General features: G+C 42.6%; 1 protein-coding gene across 1 annotated transcript in view; it reads right to left on the reverse strand.

The window, feature by feature from the left end:
- The window catches only part of LOC122790593 (centrosome-associated protein 350-like), a 289372-nt gene that overhangs the window by 82776 nt on the left and 181142 nt on the right, over window positions 1–25454 (reverse strand). Inside the window, exon 5 of the mRNA XM_044058120.1 lies at window positions 23648–23743. Coding sequence (XP_043914055.1) covers window positions 23648–23743 — 96 coding nt within the window. The remainder of the gene's footprint in view (window positions 1–23647; window positions 23744–25454) is intronic.

Raw genomic sequence — 25454 nt, forward strand, 5'->3', positions numbered from 1 at the left:
TCTGGACAATTCCCATCAGTTTCTCCTGCCAGCCTGGCTGACATGGGCATACTGAGACAACGTAGCAACTGCCTTATGTTCACAGACAATCCTCTTCGCCTAGCACATGATTCTTCTACTTGCGAGAGTTGCATCTATATCAGTAAGCTGTAATCCATGCTGTCTCACACCACAGTCAGTACTCCTGACAAAGAGGATATTGCCAGTACAAGCACCACACCACCCACATCACAGAGCCACACACCCACCTATGCAGGGGTCCTCAGCAAAAACTTACCTAAACAACAAAGACCCCCAAAACACACACAAACATTTCACACACAACACGAATCACATCACACACAGTAGTCAATGCACCAGTGTCTCACAAACATAGTCCATTAGGCAAAACAATACGCCAACACAGCCCGTAAGGCATAACAATAAACCAAACATACTTGTCATTGGTGACTCGATAGTGAGACACACAGATGTCCCCCTCACCAGGCTCAACAAGGAGAAGGTCAGTCAGCTGGTTGTCAGGCACTAGAATCCGCCACATCACACACGCACTCAAGTCTCTCAACAACAGGCACAATAATGACTCTGTCATTGTCCATGTTGGTGTGAATGACTTGAGACGTACATCCCTGGACTATATGAAAAGAGACATGTTGAGCTCTCAGAGTATGTGCTCCAGGCAGGTATATACCTAGTCCTAAGCAGCATCCTACCTTCACCAAGAATGATTCCACAATACCAACAAAAAATGTTTTACTTCAACAATTGGATTAGTTTCTGGTGTCTTTCTAAGGGGATCCAGTATCTGTCTGCCTGGGATGACATGGCTGACAGGCCAACGATGCTTTGCCAGAGATGCCCTCCTCCTGTCACCCCTAGGATTCCTTATCTTGGCCAAAGCTCTTGCCTCCCCCATTGTGCCTTTTTTAGGCCATGTCCCAAAAACAAATCTTCCAACATAAAAGATATATCAAAAAGCAAATTGAAGGCCATGCTGCTCAATGCTAGGAGCCTTAATCTGAAAATGCACTCACTGGAGGATCTCCTCACACTGGAAGATGCTGATTGTCTGTGCAGTTATGGAAACTTGGGTCAGGGCTGCAGAGAGCACCCCTGCCTCACCAGGCTATACCTCATTCCATACTTTCTGACTGCAAAATGAGGTCAGAAAGACTAAGGGTGGTGGAGTCTCTATTTTCATTAAGGACAGGCACACCTCCAGACTGGTTTACCTACATGATGCACTGGAATTACTCCTGGTGCAACTGACAGTTGGAAGACACCCATCCAAGTTATAGCCAGTTATAGACCCCCTCCATGTCTCTGGACACCCACACCTCCTACCTGGACCTACCTGGCTCCATCAAGGTATCCTCTAACACCCTGATCCTTGGTGACGTATACCCCACCACAGACTGGATGAACTAATCTTGCACTAATGCACTCACCCAACGATTCCTTAACTTCATCAGTTCTAATGCACTAGATCAGCTTGTCTTATCCCTCACAAATGGAGATAACATACTGGACTTGGTTCTCACCAACATGGGCGACAGCTGCACCACTCTCATAGTATGTTCTTCCCTGGAGAGATCAGATCACCTGTCTGTCTCATTCAAAGTTTCTATCTCACCCAACTCCTCCCCAGCCATAACCAGGCTAAAAAACTTCTCAAAAGCTAACTACAACCTCTTAAGGCAGGGTATCAGCAGTTTCACACCACCACCCCCTCAGATGATGCAGACAACTGTGCTGAACAGTACGCCAGTGCAGTATACAAGCACCTATACAACTGCATGGACTCAGCCATACCCAACAGAACTAAAATCTGCTCCTCAAGGAAACAAAAACCTGTCTGGTGGACATCCTCTAGCAACAGGCTTTACAACAAAAGGAAGAAACTGTTGTCCAAGGGTAAAAAGGAACAAATTCCAAATTGGAAAAACTCCCTCCTCTGCCTCAACAAACAAATTAGATCACTAGTGAAAACCTTCAAAGCCAATTATGAGTTGAAACTAGCCTCCAAAACAAAGGGAAACTACACATCCTTCTTCTGTTACATTAGAAACCTCCATGGCAAAGCTCAAGTTTATTCCGAACTAGTACTTAATGATACCACTTACACTGATCCTACTGACTTAGCCAACCTTCTGGCTGACAGGTTCAGTACAAACCTCACCCCCTTATCACCCTCCAAAGGCCCAGACAACATCCCCGATACTTGTCCCACACCTCACATCTCTGTAGATCAAGTATTAAAGGGCCTATCAAAGGCAAAGAACAAATCTTCCAGCAGAACTATATTTGCCATTGAGCACCCTATTCAGCAACAACCTAACTGCAGGCTTCATTCCAGCAGAGTGGAGAACTGCCATCATCATCCCTTTGCACAAAGGTGGTGCCACTACTGACCCAGGAAACTATCGCACCATCAGCTTTGCAAGTCTGATCTGTAAAGTCATGGAGCGTATTATTATGGATTTCAAACAAGGACATAGGCAATCTCCAAGCACTCAACCCCACCCAGTTCGGATTTGTTAGGGGCAGATCTTGCCTACTGAACCTAGCTGACTTCTTTGAGACTATCACCAAGGCCCTGGATGAGGGAAAGTCAGTACATACAGCTTACCTTGACCTGGCCAAGGACTTTGACACAATCCCCCACTCGGGCATCATTGAAAAGCTAACACAACTTGGCATTAATCCCTGTCTAGTCAGATGGGTGGCCAACTGGCTCACAGATAGGACCCACAAGGTTAAAACAGTGGCTGCCACCTTCAGCAATAGACCTTTCACTAGTGGTGTTCCCCAGGGATCTGTTCTGGGATTCCTACTGTTTAGCATATACTTCTCAGAGGTCCAGGCAAAGACAAAGGGCCTGTGGCTGACCAAGTTTGCAGATGACTGTAAGTTGCTGCTGTTATTGACTCCCCAGTTGATTTTAACATACGCAAGAGGGTCTCACAGCTACAAATAACTGGTGAAAAGTCATAGCCTTAATTAAATGCAAAAAAATGTATTATCGTACCATTCGGCGTACCATTCAGCAAAAACATGGCCCCTACTGATTACCACATCATTGTCAACCACCTAAGAACACAACCCTGTGGTGAGAGACCTGGGTACTCAGGTAGAGAACAATCCCACATTCGACCGTCATGTGGAGGCTGTGGTCAGGAAAGCCTTTTACTTGGTTCATCTTATAAGTAAAGGGATTGCATCCAGAAAAAAAGGAGGTCATTACCTCTCTGTACTCCTCCCTTATTAGACCTATGATTGAGTATTATGCCCTGTTTGGTAATGTACCTCTCCAAACACCTGCACCAACTGGAAAGGCCACAGAAATACCTCACAAAGAGAATCCATGGCCTCAGACACCTATCCTGTGTGGACAGGCTTAAATCACTATCACTCTATTTGGTATCATACAGATTGCTCAGAGGTGATCTGTGCCTCGCCTACAAGGCAATATCGGACCATGGCCTACTAGAGATGCTCCATATCTGTAAGTCTAACTCCTCTCACATTATCTACTCAATAGGCCTAAATCTAATATGAGACATCAAAAAAACCTGTTGGAGAGACAGGTTTGTCTCCCAGAGGCTGTCCCATCTGTAGAATAGACTTCCCGTACATGTCAAACAGACTACCTCACTGGCCCTCTTCAAACACAATCTTGATGAGTGGATGGGAAACCATAAATTTGTCCCAGGGGTTCCACCATTGTCCCTCACTGTCAGGGGTGACAGGTGCTAACTGAGGTTTCCTTTTTGGGATAAACCCTTGGCTAGGCTTGTAAGGGCCCCAGGCCCATTAGCCTAGTAACCTCCTATGATCCTCTGATCCTATGCTAGTAGTGTGAATATTTATATAGCTCTGTTATTGTATGTCTTTTATAATGGCCTCATTCTGTGTTGCATCTTTTCCATTTGCTTCAAACTATCAATGTTAATGCAGTTATAGCTTGTACCAAACTGAATTATGGAATTGCTCATAATGTAGAGTCCAGCTAAAGAATGGTGGTCAGTTCCGTCAATGATGTAACTGTGGAAAAAGATACAGCCACCAGTGAACTGTGAGGATACAGGAGGCTGCCTGATCTAATGGAGACAATAAACAGTGCTGTTATGCTTACCTTAATACTTTTGTTAAAAGTTAAAACAATATGAACCTGTAAAACACCCTTGGACAAAAAATTGCTCTAGTGTGATAAAGAATTTAAAGACTAGTACTACTTCTGTCTATTTAAATTTTAATTGTTTTTAAGCAGGACAATCTTAATTGAGAGTAACCATCAAGAAATGAGATTTATGTGGGTGAATACACTCTGAGATCGAGTCACTTAGCTGCAAATCGGGCATATATTGGGAGGACATTTCTTCCTCTAAAACTGATGTGCATGTCTGAATATCATGAATATGATGGGGAGTGTCTCTGAATTCCTCAGTGCTGCTGTGAATCTTTTTAACCTTTTAGTTCTGCTGGGGACGTCAACAGCTCTTCTTTACTTACTGGACCCCCTGAATCTCTTTACACTGTTGAGCCTCCTGATTGTATTAATTTCACTAGGATCATCCAACAATTTTCCAGGTGTGAGTTCACAGATTTAATTCTGTTTGGATCCCTTGGCCATTTTAGTCTGGTTTTGTGACCTCTGTTACGATTAATTTAAGAATGATTTTTTTTTTTGTGGTGATTTTGGCTGCATCCCTCTAGGATGGCTCATTCTGAGGGTGGTTTCAGCTGATCAGCAAGTGTTGGGTAGTAATTTTGCAGGCTTGGAGGCACCCGTACATAACAGCTGTTCAATGGGCATGTGCAGTGGATCACTAATGCATGTTTTGATATAATTAAATAGAAATAATACAACAGAGGGAAAAGGGACAGCTGACAAAAGGGGGAGTCAAGTCAGGAGGCTGAAGTGTGATTGTAGGATAGCAAGAGCTATACTGCTCAGACAAGCTCCAAGTGGGTTTACAGAGTGGTCCTAGCAGCAGGGAACTCAGAAAAGCGACTACCTTCTGGATTTAAGTATCTTTGCTTTTTTTTCACTTGAAATAGCTTCTCTAGCTTACCTTGAACTAGCCTGAACTGTTTTTTAACTGATTGCTGCATTATTTTAAAATATGCACTTAAAGTTACATTTTAGTCTAATTTGATCGAAAGTTTGCTTGTTTGTTTGTTTAATTTAACTGTAGAGGCTGCCCACTAAAGTGTGCTAGCCTGTGTAACTAATTTATCACTGTTTCTGCATTTTCTGTGTGTTTCTACCAAAAAAACAAAAAAATAATCCTTGTTTTCCCGCCTTCCTCGACTAGTTTAGACCAGTTTACAGGCATTGCTGTATTCTGGGCTGTGGTGCAGTTCCTGTGTTGTCCATTACCTTACTTGGATAGAAGGAAGTTTCTTTGCTCACCAGTGGGAGTGGGGAGCCTTCAGCAGCCTACCTGTCCTTGGGGGAAGTGACCTCAGCACAAGAAACTGTAGTAATTGGTTGTTTTGGACCATTTCTAGCTCTTTTGTAGTTCACTGTTTAAAATCCGCCTCTGGGCATTTTTTTCTGGCTATACTGCTCAGACAAGCTCCACGTGGGTTTACAGAGTGGTCCTAGCAGCAAGGAACTCAGAAAAGCGACTACCTTCTGGATTTAAGTATCTTTGCTTTTTTTTCACTTGAAATAGCTTCTGTAGCTTACCTTGAACTAGCCTGAACTGGTTTTTAACTGATTGCTGCATTATTTTAAAATCTGCAATTAAAGTTACATTTTAGTCGAATTTGATCGAAAGTTTGCTTGTTTGTTTGTTTAATTTAACTGTGGAGGCTGCCCACTAAAGTGTGCTAGCCTGTGTAACTAATTTATCACTGTTTCTGCATTTTCTGTGTGTTTCTACCAAAAAAACAAAAAAATAATCCTTGTTTTCCCGCCTTCCTCAACTAGTTTAGACCAGTTTACAGGCATTTCTGTATTCTGGGCTGTGGTGTAGTTCCTGTGTTGTCCATTACATTACTTGGATAGAAGGAAGTTTCTTTGCTCACCAGTGGGAGTGGGGAGCCTTGAGCAGCTTACCTGTCCTTGGGGGAAGTGACCTCAGCACAAGAAGCTGTAGTAATTGGTTGTTTTGGACCATTTCTAGCTCTTTTGTAGTTCACTGTTTAAAATCCGCATTTGCACGGCTTTGCACGGTCGTGCGTGGTTAAACAAGGTTAAACTTTTTCTGTCTCCGCCAAGTCTGCTCTTCAAATTTTCCCTTAAGGAAGCTCTACTCTTAGTATAACCAGACTACTCACTGTATTATAAGCCTAGCACTTGTTCTCAATACTTCTCTACTAAGTAAGCACTCTCGTACTAAGTAAAGCACTACATCTACTTACCACCCCTTTGAATATCCGCTTCCCTTAAAGGTATACCACTCCCTTATACTGTTCTAGCATGTCGAGTGGTAGATTAGTGGCGTCGTCTCCAGTTCAGCTGGTCAATCTGGGTATCTTGAGACAATGCTACAATTGTCTCATGTACACAGACAACCCTCTCCTCCTCCCAACAAACACAAATACATGTGAGAGATGCAACTATATAGCCAAACTGGAGGCTGAACTCTCTCAACTCAGGGCTGGCATGACCAGACAGGAGGAGATGGCAACCACACACACAACAATCCCAGTCCCACATAGACCTACCACAACTGCAAACCAAACACATAAAAACACAAAGACATACTCGGGGGCTCTAATCAAAAATTTACCAAAACAACAGAGGCTCCCAAAGCAGACATCCAAAAATCCACCACCTCAAAACAAAACACATGCAACACATACTTCAATAAATCAGTGTGTCGACCATTCGCAGCCCTTAAGGCCAAACACCTTGCCTGATACACTAGTAATAGGTGACTCCATAGTCAGACACACTGATGTCCCACTGACCAGGCTGAACAAGGAGAAGGTGACTGTGAGCTGTCTATCGGGAGCTAGGATCTGCCACATAACACACACAATCAGGCCACTCCAAAGCAAGTACAAATATGACTCCGTCATTGTCCATGCTGGTGTGAATGACCTGAGAAGTACCTCCCTGGACTACATGAAAAGAGACATAGAGGAGCTCTCCGATTATGTAGCCCAGGCTGGTATGACCCTGACCCTGAGCAGCATCTTGCCCTCACCAAGAATGATACCACAATACAAAGACAAGATGATCAGCTTTAGCAATTGGCTCAAGTACTGGTGTCATTCTAAGGGGATCCAATATCTGTCTGCCTGGGATGATATGTTGGACAAGCCACGCTGCTTCGCAAGGGATGGCTTACACCTGTCACCACTGGGCTTCCGGATATTGGCTAAGGCTCTTACCACCCCCATAGTGCCTTTTTTAGGCAAGGCTCAAAAGACAAACCCACCTCCTTAGAAAACAAAAAATGGAAAAAAACTAAGGGTAATGCTGCTCAATGCCAGAATTCTAAATCTCGAGATGCAGGCACTTGATGCACTCCTCAGCATGGAGAACATCGACGTCTGTGCAGTAAATGAAACCTGGTTCAAGGCTCCTGAGAGCACCCCAGTGCTACCAGGCTATACCTCGTATCATGCTTTTCGGCCCCAAAACCCGGGCCGAACCACAAAGGGAGGGGGAGTGTCCATATTCATAAAGGACACCCACACCTCCAGGTTAGTAGCAACACATGAAGCATCAGAGACCATACAGGTGCGACTAACCATAGGCAAAACTGCTATACAACTGGTAGCATGTTACAGACCACCCTCTCAATCTCAAGAATCCCATTCAGCCTTCCTGAAGACATTGGAGGATATGAATGTATCACAAAATACCATCATGCTGGGAGACTTCAACTACCCAAACATAGATTGGGTACATTATTCTAGCCCTAATACCCTAGCCCAAAAGTTCCTGGAATTCATAAATTCAAATGAACTAGAACAACTAGTCACCTCTCCCACTAGCAGAGATAATATACTAGACCTGATCATCACAAACATGGGGACAAAATGCTCCACACCGGAAGTATACCCCTCACTAGTGAGATCTGACCACAAACTAATCACCCTGGATATACATATTCCACCTCCACCCCCAGCACAAAAGACCACAGTGAAAAGCTTCTCAAAAGCAGACTTCACTCTTCTTAAGACTGAGATGGTATCCTTTAAGCCCACTGTGCCAGTGGATACCACATCCCACAATGCCGAATCCTTCACAAATGCTTTCTATGGATATCTCCAAGAATGCATGGATCATGCAATCCCAAACAAATCCAAGTCCCTCTCCACCAAATGTAAGCGTCCTGTCTGGTGGACCTCAGCCATAAACAAATTGTATAACAAAAGAAGGAAGCTACTGCACGTCAGAGCGAAATCCCATGAAGGGAAGACATCTCTGATCAACATTAGCAGAAAACTACGTTCTCTCATAAAAACATCCAAGGCAAACTTTGAGAGAAAAATCGCTAAGGACACTAAAGATAATCACAAAGCCTTCTTCAGCTATGTTAGAAACCTGGGCAGTAAACCCTCAGATATGCTCAGAGTTGGTTCACAACAACAAAAAATACACTGAACCCACAGATATTGCTAACATTCTGGCTGACAGGGTCAGTGCAAATTTCTCCCCTCCTTCACCCCCAAAAGAAGAAATACTTATCCCAGCTGAATTTAATCTCCCTGTCATCTCAGATGTCCAAGTGAGAACTGCCCTAAACAAAGCAAAAAACACAGCATCAATGGGACCTGATGGTATCCCAGGGTGCGTGTCACGTGAACTCCAAGAGGAGCTAAACCCACACATAAAAATGCTATTTAACCTTAGTCTTACTTCGGGATATGTACCTGAACACTAGCGTACAGCAACAGTGGTCCCACTCCACAAGGGGGGTGCCTCTACAGACCCTGGAAACTACCGCCCCATAAGCTTAACTAGCCTGGTCTGCAAAGCTATGGAAAGAATCATTATGGAACTCATAAACAGAGACATAGGGGACCTACAGACACTTGACCCCACCCAGTTCGACTTTGTAAATGGCAGGTCCTGCCTTTTAAACCTGGTTGACTTTTTTGAAACAGTCACTAGTGACATTGATGAGGGTAAAGCAGTCCATACAGCATACCTGGACTTGGCTAAGGCCTTCGACACAATACCTCACTCAGGCATCATAGATAAGCTAAACAGCTTAAAAGTAAACCCTTATGTCACTAGATGGGTTGCAAACTGGCTAAAGGACAGAACCCATAAAGTTAAAATCGCTGGAGCAATGTCAGACTCAAAGCCAGTCACAAGTGGTGTCCCACAGGGAGCTGTCCTGGGACCCCTCTTGTTCGGCATTTATTTCTCAGATGTTAAAGCAAACATGGGAGGGCTGTGGCTGACAAAGTTCGCAGATGACTGCAAACTAGGCGCCATAGTCAATACAACAGCAGACACACACATCCTACAAAAAGGCCTCACTGAAATGGACAACTGGTGCCGTAGTTACGGCCTTAAACTAAATGCTAAAAAATGTATAGTCATCCCTTTTGGAAAAAACAAAGTACCCACAAATTATCACATAGACAGCAACCCACTGAGTACGGAAAAAGTAATCCGAGACCTAGGGACCCAAGTAGACAGTGACCTCTCATTTGACACCCATGTTGCCAAAGTGGTTAGAAAAACATTCTACCTTGCACACCTCATCATGAAGGGATTCACATCCAGATCCAAGGATGTCATTGTACCCCTATATTCCTCCCTCATCAGACCCATGATTGAATACAATGCCCCGTTTGGTATGTACCTCACCCGGCATTTGCAACAGCTGGAGAGACCACAAAAGTACCTCACCAAAAGGATCAAGGGTCTCCAACATATGTCTTATTCTGCCAGACTAAAGAAACTTCAGCTCTATTCAGTAGCATACCGCCTGCTCAGAGGTGATCTCTGCCTGACGTACAAGGCCATGTCCAATCAGGATCTGATGGACATGCTCCACCTCAAAAAAGCCAAATCCATCAGGACCACGAGAGCTAAAGACTTAAACCTCGGCACAAGTATGAATAGGACATGCTGGAGGGATAGATTCATAACCCAGAGGCTTCCCATGCTTTGGAACAGGATCCCAGTTCGTATTAGGCAGAGCCCCTCACTGACTCTCTTCAAGAGAAATCTTGATGAGTGGATGGGAGATCGTAAGTTTACCCCAGGGGTCACATCTGTGTCACTGCTAGACAGGGGCACAGTAAACTAATTCTATTATATAAGGGGACCTTCATTGTGTCACTACTAGACAGAGGCACAGTATTCTAGATTTATTCTGTACATTTTTGTACCATTTCATGGGGTGGCAAAAGCCACATCACTATGGCTTGGCTTACAAATGCCCCAGGGCAGATAGCCTAGTACTACACTATGAAACTATGAAACTAAGAGACCACTGGGTATTACCTTTATGGCTCACTATCAACTTAAACTAGGAAAACCTATAGGATGGTTAAAATGTGTTGACTGTATCAATAATATAGGCTTTTTAATGAAACAGTGTTTCAATTCTGTTTACCACTGGTAGCAGTCAGATTGCTAACATGGAATGTAGGACAGATTTTGCAGGCTTAATGCTGTCATTATGACGTTTTGGATATGTGTGCACCATGAATTTACAGTTTTCCTTTTTTTTGTGGGGGGGTGGTGGTGGTGTAGAGTGGATATCAGTTGGTGACCTGAAGGAAGTGGATCCAAAAGGTGATGGTGCCTGTTGCAGTGAATGTCCTGTCACTAGAGTGGTGTGCAAAGAGGCCCGAGTGGGGGAGTGCAAAGTCAGCGACAGTCAGTGGCATGAAGTAAGTGGATGTCAAAGGGAAGTTATTCTGATGGAGGTAGATGTTATGGTTGCTGGAGTTTTGTACAACGAGGTTGCAGGTAAATCATGTTATTTGGTGCTCATTAAGGTTTGGGGTGGTGTGTCGGCAAGTTAGGAAGAAGTATACTGGGGCAGGGTAAAACAGGCTTTGGGGATTGTTATGGGGAGCTTGGGGTTCCTACAAGTGGAGTGGTGTCACGACAATCATAATATCATAGGAAGTTACTAGGCTAATTGCTCTAGGGCCCTTACGAGCTAGTCAAGGCAACTTAGCCAAGTTTAACCCTTATTTACGTGCATCACCTATTGCCCTTGTCTAAGAGAGACAGGGGTGGAACCCCTGGGGTGAATTTATGGCTACCCATCCAGTTGTTTGAATTGTGTTGAAGAACGCCAATGAGGTATTCTGTTTGACATGAAGTGGAGTTTGTTCCAAAGGAAGGGTGTCTTTTGGAGGATAAATCTGTCCTTCAAGCAGATTCTATTAATGTCACGTACCAGGTTATGGTCCTTAGAGTGAGCACTGTGTGTACCATTTGACTTATACATTGGGATGATAGCATGTGGTTTGGTATATGTATGACTGTTAAAAGTATGTAGGGTTTGAGGAAATATTCTAGGTCAGTGGGTGCTTTGAGGCTGTGAGGAACTGTGTGCCTCGTTGGCTATGCAGAAGTTAGAAGTACATGTAACACATGGGAAGTAAGCTTTCAAGGGAAGGCTAAGGACAAGCACCAGATTAAAGTTGTTGTTCAGCTTCTTGGGCTACCAGAATTGCATGTCGGTCAGTTTACTCGGGTCATTTTAGGGGAGCATTTCTAAGTTGGTGTACTGCTTTACCATTGTGGTGCCTTCTGGCACATTTTGGAAGGATGACCTTTGAGCATATGGTTAGGATTTTTCATGGGGATTTGCATTTCTTTACAAATGTGATAGGAGGTATTAGGGTAGGGGGAGTAATATGGGGGGTTGGTTTGTGGCTTTTTGGGTAGGACATTCCCAGATTGGTTACATTTATAGTGCAGCTGCATTTGGGAAGGAATTTGATGTGAAAGATTTAATTAATTGTCGGGCTTGGGAACAAGGTAAGGCAGTTCAGTTGGTTAATGAGGATTTAGTTGAGAGTAGTATAGTTGCATGGATGACAAGACTATGTGAACTTATTAAATCCTGGTCAGGGGTTCACTGGTTGTAGGGTTGTGGTAGGTAGGGTTTGGGGCAAGGCATTGCTAGAGTGGTTAAAATCCAGGTTACAGGACTTTGGACCCCTGTTATAAAGAAGGTATATGGTAGGGCATCTCCATAGTGGTTAAATTTGTTGTGCAGTTGCTTGCGGAAAGGAGTATGGTGGAAAACATTTTATTTTTCTGGCTTTGGAACAAGGTGTGGTAGTTCAGTGGGTCAAGGAGGAGTTAGCTGTGAGTGGTACAGTTACACAGATGACAAGGGTGGGTAAACTTAATCCTGGTTGGTGGTTCATTGGTTTGAAGGGCTGGGCCACATTTGATAGTTTGAAGATTGAGAGACATTGGCCATTGACAAGACAGTTTGTGTGGTGAGGACTGGATTTGTTAATGAAGGTTTATTGGGCTACAGTTCATGTGGCATTTTTCTTTTATGGATGTATTGAAGCTATTTGGAGGGTGGTTTGTTGGTCAGAAAACACTATGATTTTATTAAACTTTTTTTTTATTGGGCAGTTCGTGTGATAGCAGGATTAGTATTTTAATTTGGAAAGGAAATTCATTTTGGACAATATGTACATTGGGCAGTAAAACAGGGCTGCAGTTAAGCATGATGGTGTGCAATGGTTCTCGCATGTTTTTGCTTAGTGTGGTTTTAATGTTTGGTGGTACATTTGGCTGGTAATGACCTGGAAATCACAGTGAAGATACTACTGACAGGTAACTAAGAATTTAGCTAATATACACAGGTTATGCGGTGGTGCAGTGGTAGCATTGTTGCCTCACAGCAAGAGGTTTTTCTGTTTGATTCTCGGCTGGAGTGCCTTCTGTGTGGAGTCTACATGTCCTCCCTGCGGTCGAGTTGCCTCTGAAAGACATGGGTAAATGGGCGTGCCTTCACTGAAGGTTGGCCGTAAGGCTGGCAACTCGGCACCATAAAAATCTACGGCCAATCATTAGCGGACCGGAGTTCCGCTGTGGCGACCCCTAACCGAGAAAAGCCAAAAAGACAAACATGCAAGGTGATGAGGTTATGGTTTGTTATTTTAGCATTGGAGAGGAATTGGTGATTTACTCTCAGCCATTTAGACAATTAGCTACTTTGGCTATTTATTGATAGAACTTTAGGATGTGATGAAATGGATGCAGTTTGGTTAGAGAGGATGGAGTAAACTGAATGATGTTTGGTTTAATGCCTTTAATGGGCGATTAGGTTGTCTCAGGTTGGTAGGAGAGATGGGGGAACAGCCTGGTCAGGCTAGTGGGTGGAGAAGACGGGCAGGCTTGCCCTCTTCTGTCCCCCCTCTGGTTTTGGTTATTCATTTCACGGAGTTGGGAAAGGAAAGTGAGCAGTTGGATGCTGCTTGATAATTAAAATAAGCGAGCGGAGGTAAGGACCCTCCTTAATTCGTTGGATGTTTAACTCGGTAAGTGGTAAATAAAGTGAGTGATGGGATACTGCTACATAAGTAAAATAATTGACCAGCGATAAGGATATTGCTTATTTGGTTCATAGGTTGGTACTAGGCTATTGGCCCTAGAACCTATGCAATCCTAGCCATTACAATTCCCTTGCTATTTCTTCCCACAGCATTTACTTCCCTGAACCCCTGTCTAGCAGAGTGACTGATGTGATCCCCGGGGTGAATTTCCCATTTCCCATCTAATCATCAATGTTCCTTTTGAAGAGGGCCAAAGAGGCACTCTGCTTGACATGTATGGGCAGTCTATTCCAGAGTCAGGAACCTATCCCTCCAGCATGTTTTGTTCATTGTGATGACAAGGTTTAGATCCCTGGAGTGTGTCTCTGAGGGATTGGGATTTCTTTAAGTGTAGCATGTCCAACAGCTCTGGGTTTGACATGGCCTTGTATGTTAAGCAGAGATTGCCTCTGAGTAGACAATATGTGACAGAGTATAGGTGGAGTTTTTTTTAGATGGTCAGCATAGGGCATCTGCTTTAGGCCTGTGATTCTTTTAGTGAGGTATTTCTGTGGCCTTTACAGTTGTTGCAGATGTCTTGAGAGGTACATGTAATTCAATAAATAGTAAATGAAGTGAGTGATGAGACGCTGCTGCATAAGTAAAGTGAGTGAGTGGAGGTATGGGCACTGCTTACTGGGTCAGGATAAGTAAAATCACGCTGCCCTGCTTAATATTACATGGATGTTTATGCTGTGATTAATATCAATTATACTATGTTTCAGTTGTAATTAATAAATATTTGTTAACGTTATGTTTATGGAAGTTTAATAAAGGTCATCAAATGCCAGTTGGTGTGATGTTTTCACTGAAGGGGACAGGGGCATCATTCTGATGGTGCTGTTTGGCAAATTACAGTACGATCTTTTGCTGATGGCCAATAAACTCATCAAATGTCTGCTTAACTCAGCACTGCAATCAATCAGCACAGCAGTTTTACTGCTCTTCAATGAGCATTAATGGCATTTCAAAAATGAAACATATGAAGAAATATCAAAGGAAACTCTGTGCTCATCTACTACATGTGATTGCTGGAACTGTCAACACACAAAGTACAGTTTTGTACCTACCATAAATGTAGATGTCTGATAGGTATGCATCTGCAGTCCTAACAAATGGGTTGTCCTGCCTCAGGCAGCCCTTCGGTCGGCTGGATTCCAAAGTCTGGATCTGGCCTCGGCTGATGTCGCACTTCACCTGACGTCATCGCTGCTGGGGTATAAAGGCATCAGCTGATGCCATTTTCCTCAGTGTTTCTTGCCCCAGATGCCAGGTGCCCTCTAGGAAGGCTAAATTTGGATAAATGCAGATAATTCCAAACAATAGAGAGCAAAATATATATATATATATATATATATATATATATATATATATATATATATATATATATATATATATACAAACAAATACACCATAATAGATTCCCCCAGCTAGCTAAAAGTGGGGTAAGTACCCTAGGAATACCACAGAGGGGAAGGAGGGTGGGTAATCCTGACTGCAGATGCATACCTATCGGGCATCTACATTTATGGTAGGTACAAAACTGTACTATGTCCTTCAAGGATGCATCTGCAGTCCTAACAAATGGGTAGAATACCATAGCCAAACTGGGGGAGGAGGCACTAAGATAATGATGGTGTAGTTAAGATCCCTTGCAAAACAGCAGTTGCAAAACCTGCTCGGGATCTGGAGTATAAAGGAAGATTATAATGCTTGGCAAATGTATGCACGGAGCTCCAAGTAGCAGGTTCTAAAATGTCTTTGGTAGCCACTCCTCATAGGAAAGCTGTAGTGGTGGCTGTAGCTCTTGTGGAATGAGGCCTGATATTTTCAGGAGTTGTCTTTCCATGAAAAGAGTAGCAGAATCTAATGCAATTTCCTATCCATTTTGAAATTGTCTGTTTGGAAATTGCTTTTCCTTGCACTCCTGTTCCATATGCTACCAGAAGCTGGTCAGTTTTTCTGCTGGTTTTAGTTCTGTCCAGATAGTAGCGTAGTTGTCTGTGCACATCCAAGGTGTGTAGTAGTCTTTCCCCCCTGTTCTGTGGGTTGGGGAAGAATGTAGGTAAATGTATAGCTTGGTTCAAGGATACCCTGGAGACCACCTTTGGCATAAAAGTAGGATTGGTTCTCAGACACACTCTATCCTGATGGAAGATAAGGAAAGGCTGTACTGCCATTAATGCCTGTAACTCAGATACTCTTCTTGCTGAAGTGATTGCTAGCAGGAATGCAGTTTTCCAAAATAAGAACTGTAAGTCTGCTGTTGCTGCTGGTTCAAAAGGAGGAAGTGTTAATTTTTCCAGCACAAAGTTGAGATCCCATGCAGGCAGAGGTGGCTTCCTTGGAGGCTTTACGTTTTGATTCCCCTCAAAACTGCCTGAGTAGAGGGTGAGAGAAGACAGGAGGATCCATGTTGTACTCTGCTGAAATTGCTGATGCATGAATCTTAATGGAGGAGTAGGACAGGCCATTGTGGAACAGTTCTGCTAAGTATTCCAGGATGTGTGCTATGTTTGCCATTGAGACATTTTCTCCCTTTGCTGCACTCCAAATGAGGAATCTTTTCCATTTGGCTGAGTATGTTTTCCTTGTGGAGGGTCTGCGAGCCTCCAGGATAATGTCCTTAACCCTCTGAAATAAATCTGGTTGATTTTGTTTCATGGGATATTCCAAGCAGTTAGCTGCAGTGTCTTCAAGTTTGGATGCAGGGTCTTGTAGTTGTTCTGTGTTAGAAGAAAGGGGCATAGAGGTAGAGGCCATGAGTGTGCCCGAGACATGCTTCTCAGAAGCGGGTACCAATGTTGTCTTGGCCAGTCTGGAGCTATCAGAATTACCTTTGGCTGTTCCTCTCTGATCTTCAGTAGGACTTTGTACATCAAAGGAAGAGGTGGAAATGCATATGCTGTCAGGTTTTTCCAGCTGAAGGATAGAGAGTCCACCCTCCAGGCAAGTGGGTGGTATACTCTTGAGCAGAATTTCTTCAATTGGTGGTTGTGTGGGGAGGTGAACAGGTCTATCTCTGGCATTCCCCATTTCTTTGATATGGTTCTGAAGATATCTGGATGCAGCATCCATTCGTGAGCATCCGTGGTAGTTCTGCTTAAGGTGTCTGCTAGTGAATTTTCTTTCCCTGGTACAAATCTGGCCTGCAGATGAATGTTGAGATTCAGGGCCAAATGCCACAGGTCCATTGCCATCCGGCATAGAGGGTATGAGTGAGTACCTCCCTGTTTGTTGATGTACCACATAACTGTGGTGTTGTCTGTCCTTATCAGCAGGTGTCCTTGTTGGAGGAATGGTCTGAATGCCTCGATTGCATGTTTCACTGCCAGCATCTCCTTTAGATTTATGTGAAGATTCAACTGGTCTTGGGACCATAGGCCTTGTATACACTTGTCTTCCATGTGTGCCCCCCAGCCTAGGTCTGAGGCGTCCATGGTGATTGTCTGGCTTGGATGTGGTTTGTGGAAAGGCAATCCTCTGTTTATCTGACAGGCCTGAGCCCACCACAGGAATTCTTTCTTCAGGCATGGAATAATTGGTATCTGGGCTTCTAGACTGTGCTTGTGTTGAGACCATACATTCCTTAGGTACCATTGTAACTTTCTCATATGCAGCCTGGCATGCGGAATCAATATTATGCAGGATGCCATGTAACCCAGGGCTTGCAGGATTTTCCTTGCCGTAAGCTGAGTTTGTGTTGTTAGTGCCATGAAATAGACTGGTAGTTGCTTTTGTTTTTCTTCTGTGAGAAAAGCCATCTGAGTTGTATCCAGTTCTGCACCCAGAAATGTTATCCTTTGGGATGGTACTAGCCTTGACTTTTGAATGTTGACTGTGTATCCCAAGGCTTGCAACAGGTGTATGACATTGGCCAAATCCTTTATTAATTTTGTCTTGCTGTCCACTTGTATTAGGCAGTCGTCCAGGTATGGGTAAATTTGAATTCCTTGAAGCCTGCAATGAGCAATTACTGATGCCAGGCATTTCGTGAATACTCTGGGTGCAGTAGATAAGCCAAAGGGTAATGCTGAGAATTGATAATGCTCTAATCCTGCAAGAAATCTGAGGTGTCTTCTGCAATCTGGTCGTATAGGGACGTGCAGGTATGCCTCCTTGAGATCTAGAGTCACCAGCCAAGACTCCTTGCCCAGCATGGGAAGAAGTTGCTGGAGGGTCAGCATTTTGAATTTTGGAACAATGAGGTATGTGTTCAGTGCGGACAAGTCGAGAATAGGCCTCCATTGATTTTCTTTTCTTGGTACAAGAAATAGTCTGGAGTAAAATCCTTGGCCTTGCTCCATAGGTGGTACCTTTTCTATTGCTCTCATCTTTAGTAAACTGATGATTTGTTTTAGAGCATCTGTTTTTTGGCTTGGTGGAAGGTTTGGCATTCCTCTCCTTTTTGGTAGAGTGTGGAACTGAAACCTGTAGCCCTTGTCTATTGTTTGTAAAGTCCATTTGTCTCCTGTAATGCAATGCCAGTTTTCTGAAAATAAAGCTAGCTTTCCACCCAAGGGTGCTTCTAGTTGTTCCCTGGTAGGCGGAATGAGAGTCAAGTCATTGTGTCTGTCCTGTGGAAGTGGTTGTAGTGGCAGCTGTGGCAGCACTTCTCTGGTTGGCAGGTTGCCATTGACGACCCCTGTAGGCACCTCTTGATTGGTTTCTGCCTCTTGGACGTCTATTTCTGCCTCTCTGTGCTTTGGATGTGTCTGGAAAGGACCAATTTTTCGAGGGCCAATTCCTGCTAAACCTCGGAGGTTGGACCTGTAAAAAATCCTTGACTGTTTGGACAGATTTTGCTTTTTCTTCCACTTTCTTTAGAACCTCCTGTGCTGGGGAGCCAAACAAACTTTGCTTCTCCATAGGAGCATCTAGGAGTTTTGACTTAACATGGTCTGGTAAGGATTGCTCTTTTAACCAGGCATGCCTTCGAATCACTGCTCCAGTCATAGCTGATCTAAAAGAAGCCTCCAGTGCATCAAAGCCACATTTTAAAAAATGATTACTGACCTGCTGAGAGTTATGTACCAATTCCTGAAGGGACTTACGGTCTATAGGTTCAGGAGAGGACAGTTTTTTATTTAGCTGGTCTAATAAAAATTCCTGGTACTGTATCATGTGAAATTGACAGTTTAAGGCCCTGGCAGAAAGAGTAGCAGATGTATAAACTTTTTTACCCCATCTCTCCAATGCTCTAGATTCCCTTTCAGAGGGAAGAGGGTTTTGGCAGAGGCAGCTGCAACACCTTTAGGGCCCTGAGAAATGGTTTCTGGGTCTGCAACATGAGCCTTATACAAGTGGTAGTGAGAGTCTGGGACCCTGTAATATCTGTCAAGCTTTGCAGGGGCCGGAGGAAGAGAATCAGGGGCAGTACTGGCATCATTATATGCATCATCAACAACAGATAGTACAGGAGGTATGGCTAAAGGCCTATGCTGTGGTAAATGTAAAAAAGTCCTTAGCCTTTTCCTTGAATCTGAAAAATCCTGGCCCTGCCATTGGAAGTGTTCCCTCATTGAGTGTAGGGTTTCCCCAAAAGAAAATTCTTCAGGAGGAGAAGCAGAAGGCATGGAGTCTTCTGCATCAGAATCCTCATAAGGTGAATATGGGCCTTCCTGATGGTCAGATAAATCTGAGCCATCCGAGGAATAGTCTGAAGAGAGAGGTTCAGGTGGTTCAGTCCTAGGCCTCTTATCTGCAGGGGGTTGAGAGGCCCTGTCTGGGTGAGGTTGGGACCCCCTGATCAAAGAAATAAGGTCCTCAGCAAGGCTGAGTATCTGGGAACTAGAAGTAGGCCTGTGAGAGGGAGCTTTAGTAGGTAAGGCCTTGGAAATTTTGGCTGCTTTAGCCCTGGAAAAGGCCTTGATAGACATAGAAGCAGGGGGTCTAGCAGCCCCACGTGCAGGAGTAGAGATGTCTAAAGGAATAGTGTCTGACAAATCCTGGGTGACTGCTTTTGCAGCAGTAATATCTGAAGCCGATTCAGCCATGGCCTGTGTGGCCTCGGTTATCGGAGGCATGCTTTCAGCTGAAGGAAGAACCGAGGACTTGGTTTCAGCCGAAACCGAGACACTCGCGGTAGGCCTAACCGTGGTTTCAGCCGAAACCGCGGGCCGTGAGTGTCGGTCCTTTTCCTTGCGTTTTTTTAGCTAATTGTGCAGTCGGAGTCTCCAACGGCATTTTATATGCAAAAGCGGGACCAAAAAACTCTTCTGCAAACTCCGACCGACGTCTAAGCGTCCGTCGGTTGAAGGAAGCACAGGCTAATCAAGCTGATACGTCATGGTCTGGGCCTAAGCAAGGAAGGCAGTAAGAGTGGAAATCCTTATGAGGTATTTGTTTCCCACAAGTTAAACAATTATTTACTTTTTCTGACATCGGCTGAGGCAAGAATGAGTCCCCAACGGGGTACTTAGCTTTTTTAGAAGTCTTCGGTAGTAGAAATCTCTGGATCTGACCAACCGGCACTTGTGAACAGCTTCTGCTTCGGGCACCGCGCGGCAAGAAAGACTGGGGAAAATGGCGTCGGCTGATGCCTTTATACCCCAGCAGCGATAACGTTGGGTGAAGTGCGACATCAGCCGAGGCCAGACCCAGACTTTGGAATCCGGCCGACCGAAGGGCTGCCTGAGACAGGACAACCCATTTGTTAGGACTGCAGATGCATCCTTGAAGGACATCCATACTACTCAAAGTCTACAGGTTGTCTCATTGATGCCAATTCCTAAAACATAATGACTTATTAAGGTACTGCACACACTTAAATCAGCGCTGTGTTATCTGTGCAGCTGAACAGGACACACTATAGCACCAAAATGTGCAGGCTTGTTAAAGGCTTACAGCTTCTGCCACAGACTGCCCATATACAAACTATCCTAGAGAAAAAGAGAAGAGCTACAAACAAGTAAAGTATTGATTTAAGTGTGATAAAGTGGTATTAAATGTTGTATCTTATTCTGTATTAACAGGAACCATGAGAGGAGGTTTTCTGCTGTTGCTATGGATGTGAGCAGATGCAAGTCCCACTCGTAAGACTAGAAACTTTTAAGTGTGCATGAGTACTTAACTAGAGCTACTTAACCAATGTTCTCTGGTAGAAAACCATCATTTATTCAGTTAAGTCTCTGCTGCTTTACACTTATGCTCATTTTTTATTATGTAAAGGTATACTGATCACATATACTGATCACGAGTGCTATATGGTGGTGTGAAAATTGGTTCTAGATGATACCTGACCCTGTGTGCAAAAATGTGAAAAAGGGATTGTGGGTAGATAGACAAATGGTACGCTGGTCACAGCATAAGTGGGGATCATGCTGGAGACATCAACACTTTTCAGAAGACTCAGTGCCTAGATAGCCACAAGGTAAGGGATCCCTTAGTGTCTGAGTTGGAATACGGGGGAACTGATGCCTGTCCTGTTTCAAATGGTCTGTGAGAATTACAAATGATTCTCTTACAACTTGCTGTCATTCTGCATCTGAGGATGAGCAGTTTGGATATTAAGTTTAACAATGCTTTCCACACATTTATAAAATAATCTCAGTGTGTCAACTAATACGCAGCACTGGGGTTAAGGCGTGCCCTTTTGGTAACATGTATACATTGCTACAGTGCATAATGTCTTCTGATATGTGACTTGTCCTTCTAATGGTTGACAATACTGGAGACTTGAAATACAAAAATAGAAAACAACACAGTGACAGAGCAAATCTTCTTCATCAAAGTGAAACTAGGAATAATAGATGGCAGAGTAAATGTTCCTTAAAACGTAAACAGCAATATCCATATTACACTGTCTGCTACACTCGTACCTCAACCTCTCAGTGTAAGAAATCTGGACAAAACCAGAAATAATGGGGGGGGGGTCAAAGGCCCAAAAATAAGGACGGATTTTAAATACTGTTCCTATAAACTTAGACAGTTGCTAGAATAACAGGTTTAGTATTATTATGTATTTTCTGAATTGCGTAAAGTCTGAAACACAAATGTATGTCATTATTTAGTATTATTTAGTCCCATCAATCCACAAAGATTTACCAGAAAACTGCTAACAACTGACCAATAATATGAGGCACAAAATCTGGACATTCTGCAAAAATATGAACAGTTGAGAGGTGTGGCTACACCACAACTCTTACTTCGTTTATATCTAGAAAAGGAATATGCACATGAAGGATTTCCAGAGTCATGGATTCCATTCAATAAGTGACTGACTCAAAAACTCAAATTAACCATCTGCAAGTTGTAAGAGCAGCAAGTTGAACTGAGGCACACAGAGTTGTCAGCATGAAAAATGTGAAAAAAATGAATGTAGTTGTTGAGATAAGCTGAAAACTGCAGTACTGCAGAACCAGTAGTGTACATGCTATGTACACAGGGGAACTATATTGTGGTGCTACAGCAGCATCCGGATACCACCACATTAAGCATTGCTCTGTGCTGGTGGCAAATGCGTGGCATCAGTTTACAGCTTGTTTCATGTCATAAAGGAAAATAAATGCACCTTATTCATGTGCTAATAAAGCATAGTATTAAGAGAAGACTAATAAACATTGGGAGATACAGAATAAATGAGGATGAAAGACAGGTGAATACAGGGAGAGACAGAGACTTACAGGCAAAATGACTCAAAGCTGAATGTAGTTAATATATGTAGGGGACCTGCTAGTTACATTATCAGTGGAAAAAGGATATATAGGATTGGTCACTCAAAAATGAGTAATTAGATTAAAGGAAACTGTTTAATTTACTATGAAGAGATGCAGATGGACCTTACATGATTCAGATATTTTAATGCAGTTAAGTACAGTCAGCAGTTTTATTCAGCAAAAAAAAAAAATGTTCTGTTATTCACTTAGTGATTTTCTTTGAATATTTATCTGTTGGATAAATAGTGTTTGGTCTAGAATCATGAATCCTGAGGGAATGCAGCTATATATGTGCTCTACAACATTTAACAGAGAATTGAAGTCTGAGTACAGGTATGCTAATTATATGGAATTCTGGCAACAAAATACTTAGTCAAAGTGTCAGGATCATTGTGTATATCTGTGAGGGAAGGAGGAGAGTTGCTGTCAGCTGATGTGCAGGTTGTTGGGCGACACAGTGTTATTAGATGTCAGAGGTCATTCAGCATTAACTGGAAGGGCAGCTGACATAATGAATGCATTAACAAGTAAATGACAGAATGTACAAGGCACCGCCAGCCATACCATGTGTCACGTCATCATTTTCTCCTCCTCATTCCACTGGAAAAGTTCTCTTAATTCACACTCTTTTGTCATTTTGCATCTAAGTACATATTTGTTTTATACTCCACATAAACAAGGGCTGGAATTTTGATGCAGCTGTTTCAGTATCTTCCTATTTACTAGTTTACTTTTCTTGAGAATGAATGCATGCTTATTCTGCATGATGTATGGTGTACACGTTACTGCCTGCCTTTCTACAAACTGCTTTTCATATCTGACCTACTGATGTAGAGCCCATGTACGTCAATCACACTGCTTGCATCTTTTAATACTAATAAAAGCCACATGTTTTTCTGTCACTTAAACTGACAGATAAATGCAGTTTCACATCTGTAACTGTATAATCATTTAAGTTGGCATGTTTCCATCTTTCACTCACTGATACCCCAGCTATATCATCATCTGCAGTGACTTCACCCACTTGTGTTCAAATCCCAGAGACATCCTCAGTTCAATATGGTTACTTGCCACTTTGTTCTTTTATGTCCAATTGTATTCTGATTTTTTATTCTGCCCAGTTATATGGAACAGTACTTTTTATGGTGTACAATAAGGCCGTGTGAGGAAGTATGCTTTCTGACATAACACAAGATAAGCTGGGGATAATGGACAAGCCAACACCAGTTATTAACAGAAGGGAGTGCCGTATCACTGGCAGCATATATCCAACATGAAGAAAGTTCTCCAAGCCTATTACCAAATGCTGCAGCCTGCAGGTCACACTCGCTCATGTGTTAAATCACAGTTCTTGCAGTCTTCATCTTAACAGCTCAACATCATCATCCAGTTTTAAATTTCTGTTTCTACAGTTTCTGCACTATAATAATAGTTATAAAAAATGTTTTGCCAAAAATGAAATTAAGATACTTTGTACTTACTAGAAGAATTTGTTGTTCTCTTGGGACTGCGTGATCTTGAAAATCTGTCTTGCCTCCTCTTTTCCTTTGAAGATTTTTTAGAACTGATGTTTTGCTCTAGAGAAGTAAAAATGTAAATGTAAACAAGCTTTCTGTGAAAGCCAAGAATGGAATTGGATTCATACCTCACACAACATGCACATGATTTCTGATAAACTTTAATACTGTAGAGTATAAATGTATAAAAAATTGTTCTGAATTACTTGCTGTTCACACTTAGCAGTAACATTGCCAGTAAGCTCAATTTATGTAGGAGTATTCTAACTTATAAAGTTTACTATTTTGACTGCTTATTATTTTAATTTCTGCTCAGAGAAACCTTATAGCAAATACATATAGATATATATATATATATATATATATATACACACACACACACACACACACACACACACACACGGGTCTACTTCACATGACTGAAAACTCAAAATACTGAATTTCATTTGACTGAGACCACAATACCTAATTTTCAAAATACTGAAAACTCATTTGACTGAGTCTCATTATAATGAAAGCTTACAATGCTGAATTTCAAAATACTGAATTTTAAGCCATAGACGTGATGTGTGTTTACCTTCACCTGTGACTTGCTTGTGATTAAAAAAAAAAAAAAAAACATTACTGTAACTTAAAGTGCTGAGTGTCAGAATACTAACAGTAATGTAGAAAGTTGTTGTGTCTTTCGGCTTTTTCCGGTTAGGGGTCACCACAGCGGAACTCCGGTCCGCTAAAGATTGGTAGTAGATTTTTACATGCCGAGTTGCCAGCCCTGATGCACAACCTTCAACAAAGGCACACCCATTCACACATGTCTCCACACAGAAGACGCTTTAGCTGAGAATCGAACAGGACGTCTTACTGTGAGGCGACAACGCTACATGTTTCTAAATGTGGGTATGTCTCTCTACATTTTTATCGGAAGTATCTAAAGCAATATGGCAGACGTTTCATGTGCTCCTGGCAGTAGTGGCAGTGTATACAGTACTGTAACGTAAGTAAAAGGTATATGCCCTTTTCCCCATTATAGTGCGATCCTGGAATTAGTATATATAGTTTGGGGGATGTAGGGGGGTGCAGCCCCCATCTAGTTTGGTTTTATATTGTCCGGTTTCTGTTAAGAGGGTAAGTAAGTAGTTTCTAAGTTTTGGAAAGAGTTAGTCACTGGTATTATAAGTGTGCATGTCTATGGCTTCAAATTCATTATTTTGAAATTAATTATTTTAAGCTTTCAGTATAATGAGACTCAGTCAAAGGAGTCTTCAGTATTTTGAAAATTAGGTATTATGGTCTCAGTCAAATGAAATTCTGTATTTTGAGTTTTCAGTCATGTGAAGTAGCTCTCTCTCTCTCTCTCTCTCTCTCCATATATATATATATATATATATAGTGGTATTTCACAGGAAACTACAGCCAGTTCAGGCTCCCACCAGAACTGAAATCCATATATCTCCTCTGTACTAATAGAAATCCTGGGTTAATATAAAAGTTCTCTAAGCTTTTAACAATGAGTTTCTTGCAAAGCAAGCTCCTTGAAGAACTCAAGCTTTACTACATGAAAGTGTTCACAATCTGTTTTTCTTTGAATAAAATCACTAGTCCTATTTCAGTTGTTCGACTAATTTTTAAACAACTTCATTTAAACAGATAGTTCAAGAACCCATAGAGAGGGGAGAGACAATACAATCTATGTCTTTTATGATAACAGATATCACTCTTTTCTCATTGTTACTGTTTTAACAGCACTTCCCATGAGATAATTCTCATCTCA

This window comes from Protopterus annectens, chromosome 16.part0, assembly GCF_019279795.1.
Source record: "Protopterus annectens isolate FY-2018-M chromosome 16.part0, PAN1.0, whole genome shotgun sequence".
Taxonomy (NCBI): domain Eukaryota; kingdom Metazoa; phylum Chordata; order Ceratodontiformes; family Protopteridae; genus Protopterus; species Protopterus annectens.